The sequence below is a fragment of the Eleginops maclovinus genome, chromosome 17 (assembly GCF_036324505.1).
Source record: "Eleginops maclovinus isolate JMC-PN-2008 ecotype Puerto Natales chromosome 17, JC_Emac_rtc_rv5, whole genome shotgun sequence".
Classification (NCBI taxonomy): domain Eukaryota; kingdom Metazoa; phylum Chordata; class Actinopteri; order Perciformes; family Eleginopidae; genus Eleginops; species Eleginops maclovinus.
In genome coordinates, this window is record NC_086365.1 from 13996679 (window position 1) to 14023551 (window position 26873).

The 26873-nt window shown below is 42.7% G+C and overlaps 1 protein-coding gene across 1 annotated transcript in view; it reads left to right on the forward strand.

Moving 5' to 3' along the window:
* The window catches only part of grm8a (glutamate receptor, metabotropic 8a), a 225958-nt gene that overhangs the window by 63911 nt on the left and 135174 nt on the right, over positions 1–26873 (forward strand). The window contains 1 exon segment of the mRNA XM_063906115.1: positions 20479–20695. Within this exon segment, the coding sequence (XP_063762185.1) occupies positions 20479–20695 (217 nt within the window).

Consider the following 26873-nt stretch of genomic DNA (forward strand, 5'->3'; position numbering starts at 1 on the left):
AAATGCTAATGAGTTGCTGCAGGCCACGCCCCCTCTGAGAGACGATTGGTTAAAAAAAAAAACACATTGGTGCTCTAGGAGGAGATTCAGGTGATAAGGTGGGCGGGGCTTACCTTGGTTGGTTATTGGCTAATGGTTGCACAACCCCAAAAAACATTGTGACATCACAAAGTGTCCAAAATCTGAATTTCAGAGAAGTTTTTATAGATGGATCAGGACAAAAAGAGAGGGAATCTTTTTTTGCTGAAACTTTCCGAATCGGGGACACACATTTATGCATAGAAGACATGAAAAAGTGGATTTCACATAATAGTTGACCCTTAGATACAAACAAAACTAATCGTACAGCTGGAGAACGCATGCCAAAAACAGAAGGGCAGCAGGTGAGAGAATCACACAGGCGGGAAAACACAAAGACAGGAAGTCGACAACAGACACAAGTGGGCGAACACTATTCAAAATAAAGCAGGAAACGCAAAGACGGGTCATGACAGGTGCTTTCACACGGCCTGTTTCGAGCTCCCTCACTGGGGAAAGGGCCAATCAAGGAAGTCACATCAATTATATGTGAAAATTAGCACGTGCGATAACGAAACAGCAAAGCGGCGCAGGTGGCGCAGCGATGCCAAACACGAGCGGCGTTACCCCGCTAACATGCGCTGGCATTCACCATCTGCTTCCTCAGGCGGCTACTGCAGTGCGAGGTTACATGTCATTTGAAGGCAGACGGCTCATCAAGATATGAGACGAGCGAAGGGGCATGACAAGACTGACTGAGGGGGAGGGGTGGCAGCAGAGATGACTATGGACAGAGGCAAATTACAACACCTGAATGTTTTCCAATGCAAACTTGAAGAAGTGGTTTAAAGAAGATATTTTCAGGCCAATAAAACCATATTATATCGAGGACAATGACCTTTATACCTTCCTATCAGAAGCTCTAAGTAATCTGTTAAAAATCATTTAGTTGCAGCACATATTTGAATCATTTATTTGATGTTGAATTGGTTTTTCCAAGCCCAATATGTGCCACTCTCCTCTGGGTTTGAGCGCAGTGTGGTAGAGAGAGTAGGAGTGGCTCGGTGGAACGGAGAGACAGAAATGTGTGAAACAGCATGGGAGATGGGAGAGGGAGAGGTGAGAATTGGTGAGAATGACGTGGGGAAAATGGGACATTATGATGACAGATGGAAGGAGGGATCGGGGGGGGGGGGTCGGAGGTGTAGCATTGGCATGGGATATGGCAGACACTTTCATAATCGTGCTCGAGTCACATTCTCTGTTGCTCTTTTTGTAGATTCATCTTTAACCCAATAAATAATCAATGCATTCAAAGATATAGACACTTCTTTCAATAATGTGATTTTGAAAAGCATGAAACTTCCCCACATTATGCACAAGTATCCCAAAACCATATATTTAAATATGCAAATAAGCCTTCAACTTATTAAATACTTGCTAATTTGGATATCTTATCACTGCCTAAATCAGAAAATACTGCCAACAGACATAAAAAACTAATTTTTACCTTGTTTTTAGGAATAAAATGTGGAATAAATGTAATTTTTTTTAGGTGTATGAACAAATCCTTTCTGTTGAACATTGTAGGTTTATAAAAGAATAAAAAAGTAACAGTTTGATGAATTGAAGCGCTACTGAAGTGGATATTTCTTGATCAGAGTGTGAGAAAATGATTGTATTCTAGAGAGAACAGCCTTTTAAAGATATGTATTTTCAACTAACAGAAGTTTCCTTAAAGTGTGTTATGACATGAGGCAAATGAGGCGTCATCTAAGGCTAACCTTTGGTTAATTTACAGGAAATCTGAAGACGCAAACGGATGAAGTTTGCAAAGAATTGGACGTTCCTTGTGCACTAAAAGAAGCTTTGTCCTTTTTAGCACAAAGCCCAAACTCACAAAGCTGACCAGTGCATGAAAGGGAAGTAAATAGAGTCACAGGTTACTCGAGGTGGCGCACATTTGGAGACGTATTAATTCCTCAAGCAGAACGCGAGCTCATTTGTGTCTGCGAACCTCACACAAGTGATTCCTCTAGAAGCTCTCCACGCTCGCTCCGAGGCTTTTGAAGTTAAGCGATCAAAGTTGTCCCCTCCCTGTCTGAATGGAGGGAGGCGGAGGAGATGTGTACAGGCGGTAGGGGTAGGGGGAGGGGGGGGGGGGGGGTTCGGAGCTTTGAGGTGAGACGGGACAGAACACCTGCGGGGGTGTGAGGACAGAGGTGTAAATAAGTGAGGAGAGGAGAGACGGCAGGGGAGCGAGGGGCTACAGATGAAACGCAGAGAGTGAGATGAGGTCGGGGAGTGAAAGAGAGATAGCGGAGCGGAACGTGGGCACCTTTTGATTACCGACAGACAGGTGGGACTGACGGCTGTGTGGCACCTCCAGAGCTGTACCGTGTTAAAGATATTTTATTTTTAATTAACACGTGACAGTATTTGGTTTAAAATCCCCAAATGCTAAAGAAGGCCCTAAAGCAATTTATTCAATTATAGCACAGACTACCACTTAGAAACACTGGAAAAATTAACCGAGGTGGAAGAAGTGCTCAGATATTTTGCTTTAGGGGCAATACTAGAGGGTTAAAAGTACTCGTAAAAGTACAACTGTTTCCAAACTGTAGCGGAGTAGAAGTAGGATGTAGCATGAATAAAAAATACTCAAAGTTTAAGCATTTCAAAATTGTACTTCAGCTAATGATTGGTCAACCGCTTAGAGATGTCCCGCCCCTTAGCCTATCAGGAACACAGTGTTGGATCACCGATAGAAGCGCAAGTGTTACGTAGGGATGTCACTATGTTCAGGAAGTAAACAAAGGAGTCCAACAGAGGTGTTTCAGGCAGGTCGTGTGGGAGCTAAACTTTGGGATTTTAGCCTTTGCAGACCATTTACATGCACTAAAACCCGAACAACACACTCAAGGAAAGGGGAAACCCCACAAAAATAATAGGGTCCCTTAAATATGTGCTGTGAGATATATTTTGAACATGCTTAGCGCTAACTACCGTTATCCTGCACTAATTATTCCTACAGAGAAGTGTGTGAAAGCCTTTAGGCTGAGTCACTATTGTTTCCGACTGCATTCATTGACACAACTGGCAATAATTCATTGTAAATTAAAATGTCAGTCATTATGACCTTATCCAACCTTAACTTATCTGACCTTAACCAAGCGTATTTGTCAAAGCCGCTTGAGAGGGGAACGTGGAAAGAAGAAAAACTGATGAAAAAAAAGCTGTCAAAAGTTTTTGGGGAAAGACTGAAGAAAAAATAGTTTCAAAGATCATTTCTCTCGTGTCTAGAACTACGAACGAGATGAATTCGACGGAATAACTAAAGTGCAGTGGAGGCAAGAAGGTGGATTTTAGAGAGTAGGAGCAAGAGAGTGAAAAGAGTCGAGTGTACTGTTGAAAGGGATAGGGATAATGCTCAGCTGAAAACAATAAGGGGACTGATGGTTGGAGGAGGAAAGCACTTTTCTCAGTGAATAGGAGGCTGGTGCTTTTGGAAAAAGGAGTGGTCACACCGCCCAAACATCTCTGCCTTTTTAATCACACTGTTGCTCAATAACATTCCTGCACAATGTGGTTTAATTTGTGGTGATGTTTTTGAAATGTGTGGCTTGAATGTTAATGAAGGCAACCGTTCTGAGAGTTTTTGCTTTTCATACGGAGCCTGTGGATCTGTGGCTAATGAGCCAGCCTTCAGCTCTATATCCTCATATTTTTTTGGGGGGGATTCAAAGGTAATTCTTTACTTATTTTCATATCTGTTTGTGTGAAAACTTTATTGTAGTTAGCAGGGTTTTAGAGTTGCCTGAAGTGCTTCTGCCGTTGAACCACTTATTTCCTGCACATCCGTTGTTGATTGTCACAGTTAAAGATGATTTTAAGAAGAATACAAACACAAACATAGCAATCAGGGAGAGCAAAACACTGAGGTACAATCAAATCCAATGCTTGCTTTAACTTAGTGAGCAGAAACAAAGCCTCAATAACTATAAAACATGTTTACTACTTACTCAAATGAGTTCAGGTGTGGCCCGGTAGGTGGAAGCTCAGCCCCGCCTCCCACAAGACTGTATTAGGTGAGTTGAACTCAATTATATAAAGGTTCAAATTGTTTCAACTTAATATTGTTGCTTTACTCTAACCTAATATGTGAAATCTGTTGATTAAAGTCACTGTTTCAGTTTTGCGATTTCAAATTGCCATAGTCTCTCCATCCCTGCATTCATCCCTCTAATCTCTGCATCTCATTATACATACTCCATATTGATCACACATCCCTGACGTTATCCCTCTCTCATCTTTACCTTGTTTCCACTCCCACGTATTATATGCAAATCATCCCTCCATCCCTCTTTCTCCTTGCCCCCTTTTTTATTCATCCCCTCCCTCCTTTCCTCCCCTTTCCCTCCTCCCACCCACCCTATTATATTAATAGGCTGTTTGAGAGTGTGTTTCCAGCAGTAGCTCTTTCTCTTAGCCAACACTGCATCAGAGCATTAAGTCTGTGTGAGCGCTGTTACTCAGTCGGACACATTAACAGCATAATGGCACGCGGCTAGCTGCAATCATATGCTCTCGTTTACACGTACACACACACACGCACACACACACACACTCGCACAGTCAATGTAATATTCCAACAGGCCCACACAAGTTGTCAGAAAGGCACAAATACATCCGTGTTCCCACACAAAACTAGTGAATGCCAAACAGACTAGAATACTACTTATGGACAACTCAAACATGATATTCAGTGAGTCAGAGCCCAGTGTGTCCCCTGCATGCTAATGTAGAAACCGATGAGTCACACGGTGAGTGTAAAGTCACAACGCTGCCCTCTGATTTGTTGTCTAGTATCTTTATCTGAGTATCAGCTATTCTGTTACTTTTGGATTACGTCATTATCAAATGCAAATAAATACAAGACAACAGAAATATCGACAAGTGTATTATGGAAGTCAGTAGAAGAATGTGACCTTAGAGGAGAAGAAACCAAGGTGTTAAAGTAAAAAATGATTACATTTACAGGAAAAGCTGCCTTTTATTGAGCATGTTCAGCCTGTACACCAACAGTGAAACACACAAGCACATACTACAGTGTAAAAAAGGAGAGATAACTAAAAAAAAGGCTCTCTTCCACTTGCAGTTTAAAGGGAGTAATCCTGCTCGCAGTCCCCATTTTATTTAGGAAATTGATGAATGTGCTCTTTCAAGGACACATGATAACAAAGGCCCACCAGTGTTTATGGCAGGATCTATGACTGCTTTGATGATGGTCTCTCTAATCTGAACAAAGCCTTGCCTTGAACCGGTATTTCTCCATCTTGTGACTGTTAAACACCCTCTCTTGTATATCAGCGTGAAGGACACTGTTTGGGGATGAGGATTTTTGTGCGAAACAGAAATGTAACGGTAACCCTTTTTTGTATCCTGGCAACTTGTTGCCCGGATGTCTGTTAAAAAAAAAGATTGAAGTGGATACAAGAAGGAGAACTTTCTGGTGTTGTTTGTACCTGAAAAGCAAAAGTGTGTGTGTGTGTGCACATGTGAAGTCTCGTGAGCAAGTGTGTGTCGAAGGGGGCCGGTGGATTGGAAGACACGGGGGGTTTTCGGAAATGCTATTGCTTCCTCTCAGCGGGTGTGTGAAAGCCTGAGTGCGTTCTCCCCTAAAAATAAAACGTTCCCGCTTCCCTGGAGACCACATGCTACAGATAATGAGCTGGTCCTCCACCACTCAGGATGGTGCCTTCCCCGGTGGGCGTTAGAGTGCGGAAATGTTGTATTCTTTCCCCTTAACTTTGTCTTTAAAGGTACAGCAGGTGATTTATTGTAATATTAGGTGCAAACGTGTCACACTATAGGAACACAATCTGTTATAATGTCAGTAAAATGAGTTTCTCCTTCTCAGTTTGGGCTCCCTTTGCTCTGGAAATAGCTGTTGACCAACTTCCTTTTTGTTCGGATCTGAATAGTTTTGGTTTCCGTTTGTAGTCCGAGCAGAATCGGCCAATCACCATTGAGCAGCCTCTGGTTTTATCCAATTAAAAGGTTGTGTTGAGAGCCAAAGAGGCGGAAAGCAATCCCAATAGTCTGACGATGATTCTGCGCTTTATTATCCTAAAATAATCTTGAAAACTGGAATCTTGTGAAACATTCTTGTGGATTTACGTCTATCCGACTCAAGTTTCTAATCAGACGGAAAACAATTCACAATTGAAAAGGGAAAGGAGAATATTGCCCATTATATCCAGAGGCTTATCATCCTCGGACTGATATTGATCAAAGATTGCTTAAATACCTGACTATGATGACTTCCTCTTTTGTAATAATTTGACGTCTCTAATCCAGTCCCCTCCTTTACCAACAGCACAGCTACTGTTTGAACGAGTCCCTTTCTATTAAACGGCGTTAACCTGTTGGTGGTCTCGCCTTAATTGCCGTTTAGTGATGCTTGTGAGCACAATAAATAGATGAATGTAATGTCTCACCATCTGCTGCATTGTTGTTTCAACCCTGAAACAATTGTAGAAATGTCACGAGACATTTGTGCTTCCTCGTGATCCGTGGCGGCTCAGGGCCCGCTGTGGCGACGAACTGTTGGGTTCCTCAAATTAGAATCACTTTAATCAGCAGTACTACAAACACCGGGGAGTCTAACACTGCCACTGAGACCTTTTCTACTCTAAAAACACAGCACACGCACTCTACAACGCAAGGAAAGGTTTCCCCCGTAGACTTGCAGTTATCTTTTAGACAATGAGTCTTCAAACTTACACACACCTGCACAAAAGTAGCCTTGTCATTTCTAGCCAGCCATAGATTTTCTTTCAGCTGAAATGATGACTGTGGAAAGCCGGTCTTATCAGCTGTAATTAGCCGGGTTTAGATAATGCAAAAAAAAATGCTTCTTCGTTTTGAAGCTCAGTAGAAATGCCCGAAATATGGACATTATCTTTCAAGTCCAAGGGCTTCAAATAACTTTGTTTCACAAGGACTCATCATATCAGCAAAAGCCATATGCAGCAAACCACTTCGGTTTTGATATTTTACCAACATTTGAATCCCATTTTCCCAGTTTATTGCCTTCTACTGCAAGTATATGTATACATGATTTCCTATTTGTACATGGCTCAAGGTTCAAAGGTTTTACTGGTCATATGCACAGCAGATACAGCGTGTATGTTGGCCATGAAAATCTTACATCCTACTTTATTTGGCCCCAATGTTATCGTCAACATCATATCACATAGTTATGAATTACAAATCCAGTAAGGACTTGTGTGTGTGTGTGTGCATACATACCTGATATTGACAGTTATGATATCAGCACGGGTGTTGTCATGCGTTTCCACAGTACACACACACACATCTTCTGAAATGATATATGCAAAACGTGAGTGATTTTGAAGAGGTTGCCTGCTGAGCTGATGATGGCTCTCTCGTGAGGGGTTACAGGCTCATACAGAGAGATAATCAACACGCACACACCCTGGAGATTGAGGAGCAGTGAGGAGTCCCACACTATCCAAGAAGGAAGCACACACACTTGCCAGTGAAGCTGTGTGAGCCTGAGCTGAATGTGAGCATGTATTGATTTTTATTTTTCTGCGCCCTGGGGAAATTTCTTCAAAAGTAAAGTCTCCACATCAGAAACATATCTCATAGTAACCATGACACGCAGGCTCACTTTGCTCTACTTTCTAGCTCATTATTTGCTGCTTAATTGTTCCTCATTGGACGATATACATGCTTTGAATGCAGGTATGCCTCCTCATTAAATGATGCATAAGGATCATTTTGTTTAACAATGGGAATTTAAAATGGCTAATGGGGTTGATACTGCTTTCAGATCAGGTGCAGACACTGGCAGATGGGAAGTTGTTTCTCGCAGTGTGCCTCTACTTACACAATTTAAGACAAGTCGTCTCTTTTTTATTTCTAAGATTCAAATCAGAATTGTGAGAGAAACACATTTTGAGAAAAATAGTCAGATTTCTGTGAAAAAAGTTAGAATTCTGTTTCCTAAGTTTCTGACTTTTCTGACTTCAATCTCAGTATTTTGACTTTAAGATTCCAACTTCTTTTAAATCAAAATCCCAATTATTTCCTCACATTTGTGTCTTGTATCTCACACTCAAATATTGCATTTTGAAGAAATTGTGAAATATTCAAGCACGCATTGATGGACAAGATTCAAAGGTTTGATTGTCTTATAGTATGCACGGTAGCTGCAGTGTAGATAAGGCTCGACAATCCCATAACATGCATACCCACTAACAAACACCCACTTTCATGCCTAACACTCGAGCACTGTGGGATTGCACTTTTGTTTTTCTTCAAAAAGAGTCAAAACAGCGAGGGGAAGCTGCAGGTGTTTGGCTTGGACCGTGCACTTCCTCCAATGCGTGTCACTGCACACGAGTGTAGGGTGCTGATGTGATGCAGCTGTCAGAGGAATATATTACGCATAAATACGTGCAAGAGAGTGGATTTACAGGAAATTGACAGAAGGGGAGCAAAGTGAGGGAGACCTTCCTGGTGCTCCAGGGCTTTGTTTATTGGCTGGAGTGAAGAGATAGGGATGGAGAAAGTGAGCCGTTAAAGAAGCGAGACAACAAAAGACTTCAGAAGTGATTATTTATTTATTTATTTGCACAATCATTCTCTGGTTAAAGTCAGCCATGCAGTAGATTGTTTGTCTGAGTGAGAAGAGGAGTATTTAATCAAACGCTGTTTCCCTGTAGTCCATCACAGGTCCCCGTTAAAATTATAATTAGATTTATTATAAATAGACAACAGATAAAGAAAGGGACTACCCCAAACCCACTTCATAGCCTGGAGGGATGATAGATTCCAGATAATGAGCAAAATAAGGAGATTTCCTCTTTTGTTTTAATGTCAGTTTATTGAATTATTCTCACATTCCTGTTTTTTTATATTTCTCCCAATTAAGGCTGTTTTTTAAGAGTTATTAAAAGCAGGATGGAGTCAGCGTTGCTTGTCAAAATGTCAACACTGATTCAGGCCTCATTATAAGGCATAATTAAAGATTATCATCGCCTTCCACAGACTCCTGCTCGTGTGTGTACGTGGACGTCAGTGTTTGTGTGTCACCACTCGAATTTGTATTCAGGACACTCAGGAGCAGGTGAGGACAGATGGCCTCTTGTTCTGTGTGTGACTAAGTTTGCATCGGTTCCAGAAAGGGGGGAGGGCGAGGGTGAAAGTGTGTGAGAGAAAAAGTGATAACGTATCAAAAAAGATATATAAAAGGTTGTAGCCTCGGCTCTCTAGCCCCCAACCCCCTGGCCACCCCCCACCTCTGATATTGGCACTGACCGTGTGTGTGTGGTTTAAGTGTGTGTGCTAGGACTCAGATTGAACCCGAGTGTTCCCTCATGCTTCAGAAGCACAGACATCCTTTCACTCAAATTGACACACGTGTTGTATGTGTTTTGTGCAATACGAAGTACCAAAGTACATTTACTCAAGTACTTTCATGACATACTTGTGCTTTTATTGAGTAGTATACCATTTTATGCTACTGTATATTTTAATCCACTACATTTGGAAGAAAATATTGACCTTTTTACTCCTAAACATTTGTTTAAATGGGCTCTAAGTTGCTATATAGTAGGGTCTTCCTTTTCATGTGTTAAATACACTATATTTTGGTGCATGTAAATGGTCTGCAAAGTCTTAAATCCAGACTTAAAGTTCCCCCCAGACGGTGTTTCTCTCCCACTAACTACATAGTGACATCATGATGTAACACTTGGGCTTCTATTGCCCAGCGCTCGGGCACATTGTACATGATGGGCTAGGGGGCGGGACATCTCTAAACGGTTGACCAATCACAACAGAGCCGCCCAGCTAACCAATCAGACAGCAGACTGGGCTCTGGTTTCAGACAGAGGGTGAAAAGAGGTGCTGCAGCACAGGCAGTATGAGAAACATAAAGAGCTTTCTGAACATTAAAGCAGGAAACAGAGGCACAAAATACAAATATGAACCTGAAAATGAGCGTTATACTGTATATCCTGTAGTATTTTGAGACATCAGTAGCTCTACTCTTGGTTAAGAGTTTGAGTATTTCCTCCACCTCTTCCTGTAACATACTATTACTGGCACCACCGCCACACCTCAACCCCCTGTCATGCCCTGTCCTCCTAGCCCCCCCCCCCCCCGAACCTTTTCCCAGCAGCCGTGCAGATTCACTGCGACAATTGCAAATCTTCCCCGACCCCAGTGCAGCCCTTTTAATAAGGTTCCTCTTGAAATTCAAATTGACAGAGGGGCTGTTGCAGCTCCTGCCTCTCCAGCTGAGCCGTCTGTGTCACTGCGGTTAATTCATCTCCACCCCGAGCGTGTAATACCTGCCGGGGCGGGAAAGGGTTCAACAGCGGGGGCCACCATGTATTTTCCATGTTCCATGTTCCTACGTGTAACTAAATCTTCTTCTAAACCAGAGATGAGATTCCCCAGGGGTTTGCTGACAGGGAACTAAGTTTAGAGGTGCATGTTGAAGGCCTGAGGCAGAACTTCCTGCAATCAATATCTTTAATCTAGTCACTAATAATGCAGACTTCATTTCCTCTAGTCACGCTATACTTTACTCTATTAAGTTGCACTCATGCCTGGAGATTACAGATACCAACGTTTTAACCTGTTGCTGCTTTAAGCTAATTAATGGTTTTTCAATTATTAATTCAACCTGTAATTGGTGCAAGTCTGATATGTTAAAGTGGAATGTATTCTTTACAACATAGATTAGTTAATTAGCCACTTACTAAATGGACTAAAGTACATTTACTCAAGTACTATGACAGCTTTCTAAATTCAGATTAGTAGCTTATACAAAATATAAATCCACTAATAAATAAACACTGACATATAATTGCTGGTGAAGTGATTACAGTAAATATTTCTACAGTTTAGTAACCCTGGTGAGAACCCTGAAGGCAGACAGAAGCGCTACGCTAACAGCACGGCTGTGTCCTGAACACATCTCGGTTAGCAGCTAGCATGGAAATAGACTCTTCATTTGAATATATTTCCCTTTGCCGTCTTAATTTAAACACACAAGACAAACATACGGGCTAAGTTCTTAAGCTAACAGTGCTGCTACAATGCTAATGCTAAATGCTGCTTGATATGCATGTTTTCAAAGCCGACGTCTCTCTAAAGCAGGCAGTATGAGCTGATTAAACCATCACCAAGGTATGAACATGTGGAGATAAGAGTTAACTCTCCTATTGCATTTGAAAAAGACTCTGCGTCTGCTTGTCTTGCTTTTGTCGTTTCATCTTTCATTCTTCCCCTCTTCTTCTTCTCCGCTCTATCAATCTCATCTCTGTCACTTCTGTTCTGTTCATTTGCATTCAGCATCAGTCTCTCTTTCCCCATCCTCTTTGTTTTTCGTCATCTATCAGTGTCATCTCTTTTCTTAACCTCTGGGCTTTTTAAACAATCCTCTCGTTTAACTTCTCTTGCTTTCTCTCCCACTCTGATCCGACTTGTCGTGATTATTTCAAGGAATCTGGATCGTTGTTTCCCATCACTTCTCTCCATTTCTTCCCATATACCTTTCTGTCATCTGTCTACATTTGTCCTTAAATTCTCTTTCATATCTCTCCCTCGCTTCTTTTCTTTGTCATCTGTCCTATATCTCTTCCCCTTGTTCTCCTTTCTGTCTTTGTGTTCTTGCAAAGCATCCTCTTTTTCACCTACCTCCTTATACAGTCTTTCTTTCATCTTGTCTATCCGTTTTCTTGTCAACAAGCAAATTACAGGCTGCTCTTCTATTCTCAATATCCTGTGATGTGGAGAGCGTGCCCAGGGTGAAACTGAGACAGTAAATGGAATATCAATGTTGTTTAGCGGCAATTAAAGTAGCATCTCTGAGACTGACATTGAAATTCGATAGAATGAGGTGATCTTTCTTTCCCTTCCTCCCTGGATTTGAAAGTAGTTGTCATAGCTTTGCTGGTGATATAAATATTTGTGCTTTCAAGATTATTCCTAATACAAATCTTACTTAGTCTTAGTCCTGTTTCAAGTATCCTTGGCATTTGTTGTCATATTTGGTCAACATCATTAAGTTTTAGTTGACTAAAGGTCTGAAAAAGCTGATATACTTGCTTAAAATAACCCAAAACATTGTCAGTGCTGGTGCATCTGTTTTGTTTTAGTTCATTACAAATGTATGATGTGATGCCAAATATTGCTCAAACCCATATGGCTTTTAAACAGGACATATTATGCTAATGTTCGTGTTCACATTTGTATTTTGTGTCTCTCCTGGGACATGTCTCCATGCTTTGCTGTTCAGAAAGCTCTTTATTTTTCTCATACTGTCTGTGCTGCAGCACCTCTTTCCACCCTCTGTCTGAAACCAGAGCCCAGTCTGCTGTGATTGGTTAGCTGGCCGGCTCTCTTGTGATAGCTCAGCTGATTAGAGATGTCCCGCCCATTAGCCTATCACGTTCAATGTGTTGGAGCGCTAGCTAATAGGAGCACGAGTGTTACATAGTGATGTCACTATGAAATGGGAGAAAATCATTTTTGATTTTAGCCTTTGCAGACCATTTACATGCACTGTATAACACACTAGAGGAAAGGGAAACCCCCATAAAGCATCATAGGGCCACTTAAGATGCTGAGGAGGTCCAACAGTTTCCGAGGACGTTAAATAGGATTTTAGGGAATTATGCATAAAACCGTGCTACTGTAAGCAGATAATTATAATCTATGGTAGTACATTTCTATGAAAAGAAGCAAAAAGGGAGAATATGTGAAACAAGAAGGATGGGAGGTTAGACACGGAGGCAAAGGGCCATATAGTGAGAAGGAAAAAGGAGACAGATGGACCCAGACATGGAGGACAGGGTCAGACAGAGACCCTCTCCCAGCCCATACAGTCTCATAGTGCTAAATGAACCCGGCAGGTCCCGCTGTGCCGGTACGCTCCTCATTAGACTCAGAACACAGCCGCCTGATAGAGCGCCGAGGCAAATTCTGAGCAAGTAAACAACCTTCATAGTGAGACCGAAAAACATGGCTCTGCTCAGCCAGATCAATTCACAGTCTGTGTGCCGCATCCTCTGACATCTCAGTCACACACGCAGCATCTCAATCTACCAAAAGATCGTCTTGTCTACTTTATAATGAAATATTTTGCAGTTTAAAGGGCAACCTCCAAAGCTGGAGTCATTAACAGCAGGATAAGCATTAGTGTGCTTATTGATCTGAGTGTGCTTTGTGTGTACAGTTTAAAAAAAAGTGTGCGTAATTAATTGAATCCCCATTATTGACCCTGATTGTAACCATGTGTGTGAACTTCTGAACATTTTCGTGTGTTTAATTAATTTAATCCCAATCACTGATCCTGGCAGTGTGTGTGTTTGTGCACAAAGTCGGCAACAATCTTCTAGTAGACAACCGTGTGTGTGTGTGTGTGTGTGTGTGTGTGTGAGATTGAAGCAGTGGGGTTAATTAGCTTCAGACCACTGCCATCTATCAACCTAATGCTCAGACTCTGGCCCCCGACAGCTCCATTACTGCCAGACACACACACACACACACACACACACACACACACACACACACACACACACACACACACACACACACACACACACACACACACACACACACACACACACAGTCCTGCATTGTACAGTCACTCATGTTGTTCACGTACGCTTTTACATGCAAGGCTTCATTTAGATATTTCATACGCTTAATGTTGTTCAGGCTACGGTTCCAGGGCCACGGGGGGGTCATGGAAATGTTCCTTTTTGGTCTTTGAATGCTACAGTAGATTTTCAAATTTGGTTCCACAATTGAAACCTATTGAATACGTATTTTGTCTCAAATCGGTCAAAAAGTTTGTCTAAAATGTGACTTTTTCTTACGGCACTATATTTTATATTTGGGGACTGTTTCTAATATTTCATTAAATGTGGAAGAGAAAATATGTGGTCCTCATCTAGAAGGAGCACATACAACCGTTGACATTTGGGATAAATTAACTCAAACAACACGTTTAATATCTGATATTTATAACCACAATGTTAGCGTTTTTCCACCTCCTGTCTTGGATTATTAATAAAAGTTGGATTTGTATCTAAAAAAAGTGAAGGGTGCGCTTTTGTAATCTTGGCCAAAGTGTGTCTGTACCACATTTCTAGCCTTCAAACTAAACATAAATAATTTTATGGCATTGTTTCTTAATATAACATGTATAGTGTTCACTTATTCTAACCTTTTCTACCTCAAATATATGTGAATTCCTCATATTTTCCAGGTGGCATTTCAAAAGGTCACTGTAGCTGCTCTCACGTGTCTTCAGCTGAAAGGGAGAGACAGCTCAGAGCGCTGATTGCAACGCTCCTCACTTTGGTGCACTTCCATCAGATACTATTCAGCATCATGTGTTGAATATTGTTCTTCTTTTTAAATGCATTCTCTTCAGTTCTTCTGTGAGAATGGATTGAAAGTCTTAAGGAGTGCCTTTCTTCATCCTCGGGCAGGAGAGACACACAAAGAGCCAGCGTCCCGGATCATTAGGTGTGTTAAGGTCCAAATCCAGCTGTTAGTTATCTGCCCACTGCCCCACTGGGATTCAGTGTGATCTATAGTGAGGGATGGAACCGTTCCAGGCTAGCTCTAAGGCCATTAAGGAATAGATGGGGCAGACCTGGCTGTCTATAGGTGACATGAGTTTAGGATATTGGTTTATCCTGGCCTCCCTCCCCCCGGCTACTAAGAGTCACTTTAAAGGAAGTTTGCATCACAATTTTGGACTTTCTGGACTCCACATTTCCACTTGAGCCTGGCACTAGATGAAACATTAAGGCCTCAGCAAAGGGAACACAATCCTTTGGAGGACATGAATGTCATTACCACGTTTGAAGGCAATCCAATATTGCTAATTTTTCAGTCTGGGACAAAGTGTCCGTCTGTCAGAGCGATGACCCTCACATCACTGATTATAGATGATTAGCAGCGCATGCAAACACGCTGACTTTGCTCTATTTGAAAGTGTTTCTAGTGTTCATACTGCACGTCCAAAAGCCTACCCAGCCGCCTTTCACATGCACATATTCATTAGAGCAAATGGAATTAGTGGGATTGGAGGCGTAATCTCCCTCCCCAGTGATGCAGGGGAACCAAGCTGTTAATTTCCCGCCTCTAACTACTCCAACTCCAAAGGTGCTTGCTTGGAAAATACAAATGGAGTCTCTCAAAACTCAGCATGTGATGATTTACGACACATGCCGTTGTGCGTCTGGGGGATTTGTGTTTGTGCGACTGTAGAGGAGAAGCCCAGGTTGTGGAATACAGTGCTCGGTCTGGATGTCAGTGAGTTTGTTTCTCCTCTTCTTCCTCAGTAATGACTAGGGAAATATGACAGGAGGATGACTGTGCGGTGCACACAAATGTGTGTTAGTGTGTGCATGTGTCTCATCTTTCAAGTTTCCCAGCTGCTGAGGGAAATAACAAAGTATCAAAGTAGCCCCGGTCACAGAGTTACTTTCCCTCTGCTGCTGTAAACACACAAATACCTTATTCCTGTAGCCATGCATTCATTTCTCTTTTGAAATGGATATGCACCTATTTGGATGCACAAAGGGAGAAAGTGGAACAGGAATCACACGGCAGCATGCACACACAAACACACACAGAGCCACAAAAACCACAAGTTGTTTTACCAATTGTTTCCCTTTGCTGACCTCGCCTTTTATTGAACCCTCTCTTTTTTATTTGTTTATCTCCCGTCTTCTCTGAATTATACATACGCGTCCCGAAGTTTATGAAAGTTTGCAATTGTATTCTCCCCGGGGAGAAACCACCACTAACAGAACTCAAATGTCCCAAACCTGAACTCCAACCCGGTTCCCTTTTTGAGTTTATTAAACAGCAGACAAATCAAAGGGACAAAACAGTTTTGTTCCGAAATTAAATATCAAACTGAGTAAGCGCCATATTCCACAGCATCGATCGCCATCTCTGTAGTATTAGCTCTCTGCTCTTTTAATATTCTCTGCTGCGGAACGTGTATAAACGCTCAGGCTGAGAATTCATTTCTGTTTTTGCTGCAGCCAAAGAAAGACTAATACATTATCTCTCAAACAATCTCCTGAAGCAAAGCCTGGAGATTCAGGGCTGTTGCTCCTGCTAGAATGCAACTATTTCCAACGTTCAGCTTTCTTATTTGATCTTACTTTTTCTGCTTGTAACTTATATTAGTAACTTTATTAAGCTGGTGCCTCTGTGAACTTTCTTGTGGAAAGAGATCTTGTTTGTTTGTTGTTGTGCAGCAACCTCATCGCTGCCTTGTTTATGCCAGAGAGAAGCTAATCACGCTAGCATAGTGTTTGGGTCAAAGGCTATCCCCTCCGAAATCTGAAGAAGGACAGAGAGGGTGCAGGATAAACTGAAAAAGGAGAGTTGGGTCCAAATTTATGGAGAAAAAAAGATATGACGTGTCTCCCCCTCCTCAGCATGGGCAACGTAAGCTCACTGGCTAATCATGAACAAGCTAACGGTGTTAGCTTAGATTCAAACGGAATATCTGGACTTTAGTTTAATGTGCTTTACGGAAACTTGGCTGCACTAGGATATATCTGACAATGTTTCAAACGATTCCTTTGATAGCTTCCGACAATGATTGACCTGAGAGCTTCACCATTTCTCTAATGTGAGCCTGAGTCTTCATCATGAGCCTGAGTCTTCATCATGAGCCTGAGTCATCCGGACTGTACTGACAACGTTTCCATCAATGTCTTCCGTTCTGTTCGGGGCACGTTGCCATCAACAATGTTTCCAATGTTTGCTTTGATAGCTCACGGACTGTTTACGCTGACAAGTAGTGCTTCACAAGCTCTTCAACGTGAGCCTGAGTCTTCATCATGTCTTCATCATATCTTCATCATGAGCCTGAGTCAGAAAAGGAAAAGTCCTGGTGTACTGGTGGATACACACACGGTTGTACTTCCCTTATGTTTATATAAATATGTACTTGTGTTATTCTAATCTGGTGCCAGTGTCACGAAACCTGATTTCCTCGGGTATGAATGATTGAGGAAGAAGCATTTAGAGGATCCTGCAGAATTCAGCAGAGATAGTTGACCTTTTCAAAATGTCTGAGGCGTGTGGCCGGGCCCTCAGATGACGCTCGGAGGGAATACAGACAGTGAGTGATGGGCTTTAGAGACATTCCAGTCACACACACACACACACACACACACACACACACACACACACACACACACACACACACACACACACACACACACACACACACACTGCCCATCTTCAATCTTTTCATGCTGTATCAGCAAGTTTTGCTTTGTTGCAGACTTTGTGTGTGTGTGTGTGTGTGTGTGTGTGTGTGTGTGTGTGTGTGTGTGTGTGTGTGTGTGTGTGTGTGTGTGTGTGTGTGTGTGTGTGTGTGTGTGTGTGTGTGTGTGTGTGTGTGTGTGTGTGTGTGTGTGTGTGTGTGTGTGTGTGTGTGTGTGTGTGTGTGTGTGTGTGTGTGTGTGTGTGTGTGTGTGTGTGTGTGTGTGTGTGTGTGTGTGTGTGTGTGTGTGTGTGTGTGTGTGTGTGTGTGTGTGTGTGTGTGTGTGTGTGTGTGTGTGTGTGTGTGTGTGTGTGCGTGTGTGTGACAGACAGCTGAGAGACCGTATGTTTGGCTTTAGATTGGCACTTTCTTCCATTGAATGCCAATGAGAAATCTGTCCTACATCTGTGTGTGTGTGTTGGCAAGTACAGGGTCTTCCCTTGCTGTCCTCCTCTGTCGGGGGGGGGAAATCAATCTGCCTGTCAGCCATCTAACACCTTCCGCCTGTTACTCTACCTATCACCGGCGATACCTGTGTGTGTATGTGTGTGTTTGAGTCCTGTCACTCTGTCAACCTCTGTCTATCCATCCTACCATCAGCCTGTTGTGCTTTTTGTCTAACTCTCCTCCTTTTTTTGTCCCGGCTTTATCTTTAGTGTCTGTCTCCAGCACGTCGAAAGCGTCTTTCCTCAACTGTTAATCTGTCGGCCATGACGACACATTGCATCACCCATTCCCTCTTTTTTTGGGTATCTCATTCCACATTCTGCTTCCTAATTATTCACCACTTCTGATCCGGACTCAAATTGTTTGATTGCTTCTGTCACACGTCTGAGCCAACGATGAGTCCTGCAGTTGGAGTTTAACACTTATGATGACAACCTCTCAACAATTCCTTTCCCTCTTCAGTGGAGGCAGAGGTGGGAGAAGTACTCGGATCTTGTTCTTGAGTAAAGTAGAAGTACTCAGATCTTGTTCTTGAGTAAAAGTAGAAGTACTCGGATCTTGTTCTTGAGTAAAAGTAGAAGTACTCAGATCTTGTACTTGAGTAAAGTAGAAGTACTCAGATCTTGTACTTGAGTAAAGTAGAAGTACTCAGATCTTGTACTTGAGTAAAAAGCAGTGGCGGGCCGTGCATTTCACACCTAGGCCTTCTCTTAATGCCATCATTATGACGCCATGGCTCTAGAAACTATACATTTAGACAGAAACGCAGTATAACCGGGCGTTGCATCACCTTAACATAGTCAAGTACAACATAGTTATATTAATATTACCGAAGCATTTATAATCAATACATCAGCATATTTACAGTTAACTTAATTAATCAGATTATCTGACAAACCGCTCCTTGACACCTGTGTCTGTCACATAACACAGAACAAGTGCCAGCTGTGCTACATTACCCACATCTGACGTCTCGTCCACCATAACAGCGACAAAGGGTGCTTTTGTAATCTTCATTTTGATCTCTTCTCCCATCACTTCAGCAATAGCATAAATCAGGTCGTTTTGTATTTTGCCTGACGTCCCAGTAAACATGTTGTTTGTGTACAGGTGGTAATGCAAATCTGTGTTGTTCTCAGCAAGAAAACAAAGAAGCTCCACGTAGTTTCCTCTGTTTCTGGACTCGGCGCTTTCATCGTGTCCCCTAAATGAAAGTTCCTGTTTACCCAAAAACAGGACACAATCAATCAGTCTTTCAATATTTCCCTATTTTTGTTCACCCTTTCGTTGTGGAGCTCCGTTTCCCTGCGCACTTGTTCGTTGAGCTGTAGATCCACTCGGGTGTCCCCAAAGGTTTTCAAAAGCACCAGTGCTTCCAAGTGCCCAGCTGTGCTTTGGTGTCTCGTTGCTGCCTTGGTTAGACAACTCAAGTTTGCAAATTTAGTGTGGCTCCAAACACCAAATCGATCAGTTGCAAATACCAGGCATTCCCGGCAGTACAATTTGCAGTGCCTCTCGGAGGCTGTGAGCCAGGGGTACCGCTCGTAGTTTCCCTGCTGTGCTAGGCTCGCTAGCGTTGGAGTTGGTCGTTCCCTTTTCAAGATGTGTAGCTTTACTTGAAAAGTTCGTTTTGAAAATGGCGTTGTAATTATATCTTCGACCAAATTGATCTCTTGTCCTCCTTCAGCCATTGTGGGTTGAAAAAAATAGCTTGTAGAAATCTACACAAATTAGCTCACTCAAGTTCTAGTTCTGTTTGCTAGCTTTGCCCATAGACTGTATGGCTCTGCCTACTGCCTAGCTCTGCCTCGCAATAGTGCGTATCCAATCAGAAGATGTGCACGTGCTAACGTTAGCGTACGCCTGCTAGCTGGCCCGTTGTCGCCACCTCGAAATCTGATTGGTTAACGCCACAATTTTGTTTGCGTTCACTTTAAGCTACAGCCGCCCGCACTGTTGATTCTGAAGGCCTAAGGGCAGATTTGTTTGACCCTAGCAACACATTATGGCTGAAATATGATTGGATAAAAGCTCTAACATAAAGGCCAGCCATCCAAATCTCGTTCTGAGGCTGGAAGCAGCGCAGCCAAGACGAACGCTATAAAATGAAGAGAATAGACTATGGGGAATAATTTAATACGTATTTGTGGAAAAAATATATCAAAATTTAATTTATATTCTGATGATGTTTAGGCCAGCAGAGAAGGCCTTGCTGGCCCTGACGGCCCACCACTGGTAAAAAGTAGAAGTACCAGAGTGTAGGAATACTCTTGTCACAGTAAAAGTATTCTAAATGTTCCTCCAGTGAAAGTAGAAAGTACTCTCATCTAAATGTACTTAAAGTAGCGACAGTAAAAGTAGTCATTGTTTGATTGGTCAGAATAATATCTCTGATATGTTTTATAATGATTGATCATTAAAGTGTTCTCAGAGCTGGTAAAGGTGCAGCTAGTTTGAATGGCTTTGTATACTGCAGGGTAGCTGCTGGATTTACTGCAGGTGAACTAAAGTCTGATTTAAGGGCTGATTATATTTACCATCATTCATCCTAATCTGCCTAGCAACTAAAGGGATTAAAGACATGAAGTGGAGTAAAAGAAAAAAAAAAATGACTCATCCAACACTTCTCGCCTTCTTTCCCCCTCTCCTTCCAGATCCCCCAGGTCAGCTACGCCTCCACGGCCCCAGAGCTGAGCGACAACACCCGCTACGACTTCTTCTCCCGCGTCGTACCGCCCGACTCCTACCAGGCCCAGGCCATGATGGACATCGTCACGGCGATGGAGTGGAACTACGTGTCCACGCTGGCGTCGGAGGGCAACTACGGAGAGAGCGGCGTGGAGGCCTTCGTGCAGATCTCCAGAGAAACCGGTAGGAGCTCAGGATGTCTAGACCAGCGGTTCTCAGAAAAAGTGTTGCCTTATCCTCATATCTGAAGGTTACGTGGTTCTAGACGAATAATGCCGCTCTGCATTCAAATGTGAACGTAACGATTGAAGTTTCACACTTCTCTGCACAGCCGTAGATCTTGTACTTTGTGGTGGTGTGAAAAACTAAGTGAAGGCTTTGCCACTTCTTTTCCGCCTGATAGTATGTAACCACTATGATATGCCGTGCATAGTGCACTTTCGGATATGATATACGATCAGAGGCTTTCTAGAGATATACAGAAAGAACAAGGAGGAAACCTTGAGGGAAATGTCACACTTGGGGTAAATTACAGGCTGCAGACTACAGGCTGTAGCGAGGGATTGCTGACAGACACACAGGAAGCCTCTGATGGTCAAGTGAAGCTCTCTTCTGAACTTGCTTTCTGTGTTTGTTGTTTTCAACAATGCCACGGGCTGTTGTTTACAGGGAAAAATGTAGGCTGTCATGTGTATTGTGCCCACGGACTGCATATAAATATTGTATGTTGTCACCATTTGTTTGTGGACTGCCGTTTTGAAGCCTCGAGGTTTTGTTTTTCTGGAACCAGAAGTGACACGAGAGGGTTCACTTAACCGCATGAACGAGACATGCTAAGGTGAACAACGTGTCACAATTAACTTCCATTAATCAACTGATGACACTGTGAAAGAGTTACAGTTCTGAAGTAAAGAAGAATTGACCATAAACCATAAAATGATGTGCGAAGTAGGTTCTTTTTCTCGTAGACTTCTACACAATTGGATTTCCTAATTATTTATGTCAGGAAGTTTGCAATTGCATTTCCAGATGAGCGTCACGTCTATATTTGAGTCTTTATCTCCGGGAGCTATATCCTGTGTGCTGCTAGCAGGAAAGCCAGGAAAACCAATTGTGGATGAGAAATAATGACGTGGACTTGACTTTATCGATATTTTTAAATTGGAAAGGGTTACCTTCGCTTTTGGGACAGGTGGATGTTGTGTTTATGTATGCAAACCCCCCTGGTAGAGGGGTATAGCAGTGCCATGGAATATCATGGATGCACAAACTTGTTCTTTTGCATCATTTTCTTGGTTTTATTTTATAAGGAAGTTTTAAAGTCCGTTGAGTCCTTACACGTCTCTGTTTTGCACACAGAGCCGTGGTACATTTTTGTGTGTTATGATTGTCGTGAACTCAAGGCTGAAAGAGAATATGGACATGTAATATCAATGATTGTGTAGACCTGAAGATCCTAACGAAAAGAGGATTAAAAAACACAACAATGATTGAACTTTTTAGGGTTGCCTCTGCAAATAAGGTAAATCTAAGGCAGCGTTGGCTCTGAACATCACACAGAAATGATGATCATTCAACAGTGCGAGTGAGTGTAGATGCACAGGTGAGTGAAGTTCAAAGATGAAGCTACAAGTCTCTCAGCAAAGTGTTGACAACCTCTCACTAGGCAAGAGTGATGAGAGGAGATTACATTAGATCAAGTGGTTCAGTTCACAGGACGGAAGGAAAACACAGAGACGGATCCTTGTCTGTTTTGATGCGAGTCTTTAAAGCGCGGTCCCTGCGGTCCTGGGGCGTCGTGTTTGGGTGAACGCTACCTCAAATCAGTTAAGGAATCCCTCAAGTGATGTTGACAGATCAAAATGCAGCCAGTTTGTTGTTTATGTCTCAAATGTTTTGATGAATCTATCACGCTGGGTGACAAATATTTACAAACTATTTGAGAAAATGCCCGTTCAGATCTTTATATTTCCTCCTTCAACCCTCCGTCGCTTTTTCCGTGATTGTTTGTGTGCTGATGGATGACAGCTCTGCGTACTCTGCTGTCTTCCCCCTGTGTGTGTGTGTGTGCGTGTGTGTGTGTATTTGTGTGTGTGAAGCTGGCTGGCCCGCGGCTGTGGCAGTCAGCACATAGATGTTTACCAAGGTGTCAGATCAGTGTGTGTGTGTGTGTGTGTGAGACGCTGTAAAGGGTAAAGCAGTCCTCAGCAATGTAACTGTGTCCTGGGAGTCAGCAGATCTTGCACTATGTTACCCTGTGTGTGTGTGTGTGTGTGTGTGTGTGTGTGTGTGTGTGTGTGTGTGTGTGGTACATGCCGTGACAGCAGTCAGTCAGATGTTTACTCTGCGGCTCTGCAGATGCGAACAGAATGAGGAAGATGAGAGGCTGTGGGAGGAGAGGAGGGGAGAGGGAAAAAGTAACCAAGAGGGAGAGTTCAGTGTGTGTGTGTGTGTGTGTGTGTGTGTGTGTGTGTGTGTGTGTGTGTGTTAGTTATGAATCAAGATATACTGTGGAGGAAATGGATGGGTAGAGAATAGAAGAAGAATGGGACAAGGAAGTGGGAACAGAGACAGAATAATGATAGGGGTCCTAATATAGATTCACATCACTCCCTGCCCACACACAAACACACTCACACACACTCACACACACACACAATGAAATGTATATATAGTGGCACAGGTGAGCACACCCACGGAGCCATAGGGAATTTCTTGGTGATTATTTTGCGATTGCAGTGTAATGATGGCAGCTTACAAGCCACTCTGCATACTGGTACCAGACATCCATATTAATCTGTGTGTAAATCGCTCGCTGATGATTCTTGACAATGTGTGTGTGTGTGTGTGAGCGTGCATATTAATCAGCGAGAAGTTTAAGAACAGCAGCTGAAGTGTTGTCAGCGTGAGTCAGGGGTGTGTGTGCGAATTACAGGACTGATTTAAATCTCCGTGTCTCGCTGCTCTTGTCTCGTGTTTTTGTCTTTACTCCGCACCTCGCCCAGAAAGTTTAATATTTACAGTCTTTGAAATGGAACGTGTCCTACTTGTGTTTGCCTGCTCCACAGCTGCTGTGTTTGCTCCACTCCCAGGAGATGTTATGTAGAAGATTCTGCACAACCGTCAGCAAAATTGGTTTTGTTTCAAAGGGTACGGCTCTTAGGGAGAAATAACACCTCTTTCTGTGTCGGCCCAGGTAATCAATTTCACTTCAGACGTCTGTAGCTTTTGGTCGTTTTGCGTCACTTTTCTGTCTTTTCGGCCATTTTGGGTTTCTTCCTAGTCATTTTGTGCCAGATTTGCAGTTTCTGTGTGTCATTTTCACCTATTTTATTTGCCTTTATGGCTGTGTGTCAATTTGGTGGTTTTTATGTATTTTGTTTCTCTTTTTGTGTGTCTTTTGCTTTTACCTTTTTATGATCATTCTGTGCCTCTGTATAACATTGTGTGTCTGATGTGCAGCTGTTGTGCGCCACGTTTTTGTCTTTTCGGCACCTTAGTGGCCTTTTTTGTTATTTCCTAGTCATGGTGTGTCTGATTTGCATTTTTTTTGTGTCATTTTCAACTCTTTTTGGTTCTTTTAAGGCTTTATTTGTGTCATGTTGGTTGTTTCACCTCAGTGTTTGTGTCTTTTCTTTCTCTTATTGTGCCTCTCTATGTAGTCTTTTGTGTGTGTCTTGGTTGTTGCTTTTACCCTTTATGATCATCCAGTGTCTTTTCATAATCGTGTGTGTCTGATGTCCAGCTGTTTTGCGTCACTTTTTGAACCAGTGTTTGCAGTTTGCTCAGCCGTGCCCACATGCGGAGATGTATCCGCCACGACTTTTAGAGCGTGCACAGCCTGTGTGCCGTCACCCCCAGCCATGGCTTTCCATTCATGCAGAACTAGTAACAGACACAGCTCAGTGAGCCTGGGCCAAACATGTTTACTCATCATTAAGAGCTGTGCACAAATCTGGTGCATAATGCAATGATTTTGCACAAAACAATCCAACGTAGAGCGGTAATGGACATTTAATGTTAAGGCCAACATGGAGGAGAAACGCCATGGAGAAGGTCATGCACAAAGTAGTGTTTCAAAAAGACTGCATCAGAATCAGTTTCATTGATTCCCCTTGAGATATTTCAGAGCAAAATCCGACCTGGTGATGTTTAATTTTCTTCTTCAGTTGCTCCATCTCGTGTCTCCTGCTCACCGTGCCACCCTGCTTGTAAATCGCAGCATATGGCGTGGGATTATTCTGCCCCGAGAGACCCCTGCCTCCTATATGGAGTCGCGTACGGAGCACATGGATCGCTGTCTGATAAAACAAGAGGTGGCAGCGCACTTACCGGAAGGAATCTTCTAAATCAAGTCACGGCCCTTTTTCCTTCCAGTACCCTTCCTCACCCAACCCCAACGGGATCCAGTTGGGATTAAAAGCATCTACATTCAGACACACTGCAGAGGGGGTGTGTGTGTGTGTGTGCGAGAGAGAGAAGGGGACTTTTTGTCAATGAGAGGAAGTGTGTGTGCACTCAGAGTCACTGACTGCTCTACAAAACTCTGCAAGGCGTTCATTTAGATGAGCAGGAGAAAGAGGCCGAGAGAAAATAATTAAACATTTATCTCCAGATTCATTTAATTAGTTCTCTGGCTCTAAACTAATCCGCCTTTCTTTTTTTTCTGCTTAGCTTTGCCTCTTTAGTTCACTTTCAGTCCACTCTTGCCCCTCCACAATGGAATCGGGCCCTTGTCATAATCAGAGCTCCCGGCTTATGTTGTTTCATTCACTCAGGAAGAATCCCACTTTAATTGAAAGGCATTGTGATGCATAATACACACGTGTCTATTTATCATGAAGGCAGGCTCACTGTGGTTAGAAAAATCACTTAGTAGACATTATAGTTACGGAACGTATTCCTCTGTACAGTTGCAGCACTATTCTAACAACGTACCAATCATTTGGTTAGACTACACGCTTTATAAATGTGATGATTTTTGATACGGTTGGTAACAGAGACACCAAAATGGCTGTGATTTTAATGAACACACAGCTCTCTAAGGACCAGCTGTGTCTGGCTTGAGTCTCCTGCCAGTCCAACAAATGCTCCCAGTGCTTTATTTGTTTCTATGACAACCATATCTCAACAGCGTATCACCAGTTAGGTATGACAGACCAGCTTCGCCCCCTTGGATTTTATTGTCTGTTCGGGCTAATATATATTTGTTTGACGTTGTTTTTTTTCTCCACTCTGATCACCCGCCAGAGGACGCTTGCTCTCACACTTTATATGAACTGCTCTTTCTGACTCCCGAAGAGCCACAGACTAAGACGATCCACAAATGAAGTTTTCGGTCTTTATTTTGATAGTTTTCATCTGTCTGTGTGTCCTCCAAGTGCTACGTCACTGGCGCTGTTCTGTCTGAAAAGTAAAAAATGGTCAATGCGGAGCTCTGTAGTGTGTTGTATAGGTTTTAGTGCATGTAAATGGTCTGCAAAGGCTCAAATCCCAAAGTTATCTCCAGAGAAATGTGCCATGTAACACTCACACCTATGTTAGCTAGTGCTCCGACACATTGAAGGTGATAGGCTAAGAGGTGGGACATCTCTAAGCTGTTAACCAATCACAACAGAACTAACCAATCAGAGCAGACTGGGCTCTGGTTTCAGACAGAGGGTGAAAAGAGGAGAAAAATAAAGAGCTTTTTGAACATTAAAGCATTGAGACAGGTCACAGTAGAGGCACAAAATACTACCATGAACCTGAAAATGATCATTATTTGTCTGTTTTTAATAAACCAGACACACGTTCAAACAGCAGCAGCAGTACAAAGCAAACAAACACACTCTTTCTTAACACACAGTCGACTGACAGCGTATCCCCCCGGGTCGATTTAGCTCTGTGTTTCGTGTCCTTCATCGCGCTCCCCTCACAACTTAAGACTGACGTGTGTTATTCATCAACACACACGCAGGCGCACACAAGAGAGTGCGAGCATCACACCAACCCATCCATTTGTAACTAATTACCCCAGCCTTGGTTTTCATCTCAAGGTGAAGCTGTCTTTATCTTCCTCGTGAAACTCTCAGTAGCTCGTAGACTTCTTTATGCTGTGGTGGTTTGCGGTGCGCTCGTCCTTGTAAAACTGCAGCTCTTTTATTCCAAAAAGCTCTTATATATGTATATCTGTGTTAGTCAATGTTCGCATTGCTGGAAGTGGAACAACATACCATTTGCTTCCCTTCTTTGCTGGAAACAGTGTGTGATTTATGAAATATAATTTATATGGAACGGGTCATTAACGTCGTTTCCAAAGCTCCAGATTATGTTATCATTCGGGTTGTGTTTTCCTTATGTTGCAGATCTCTCATCTGGG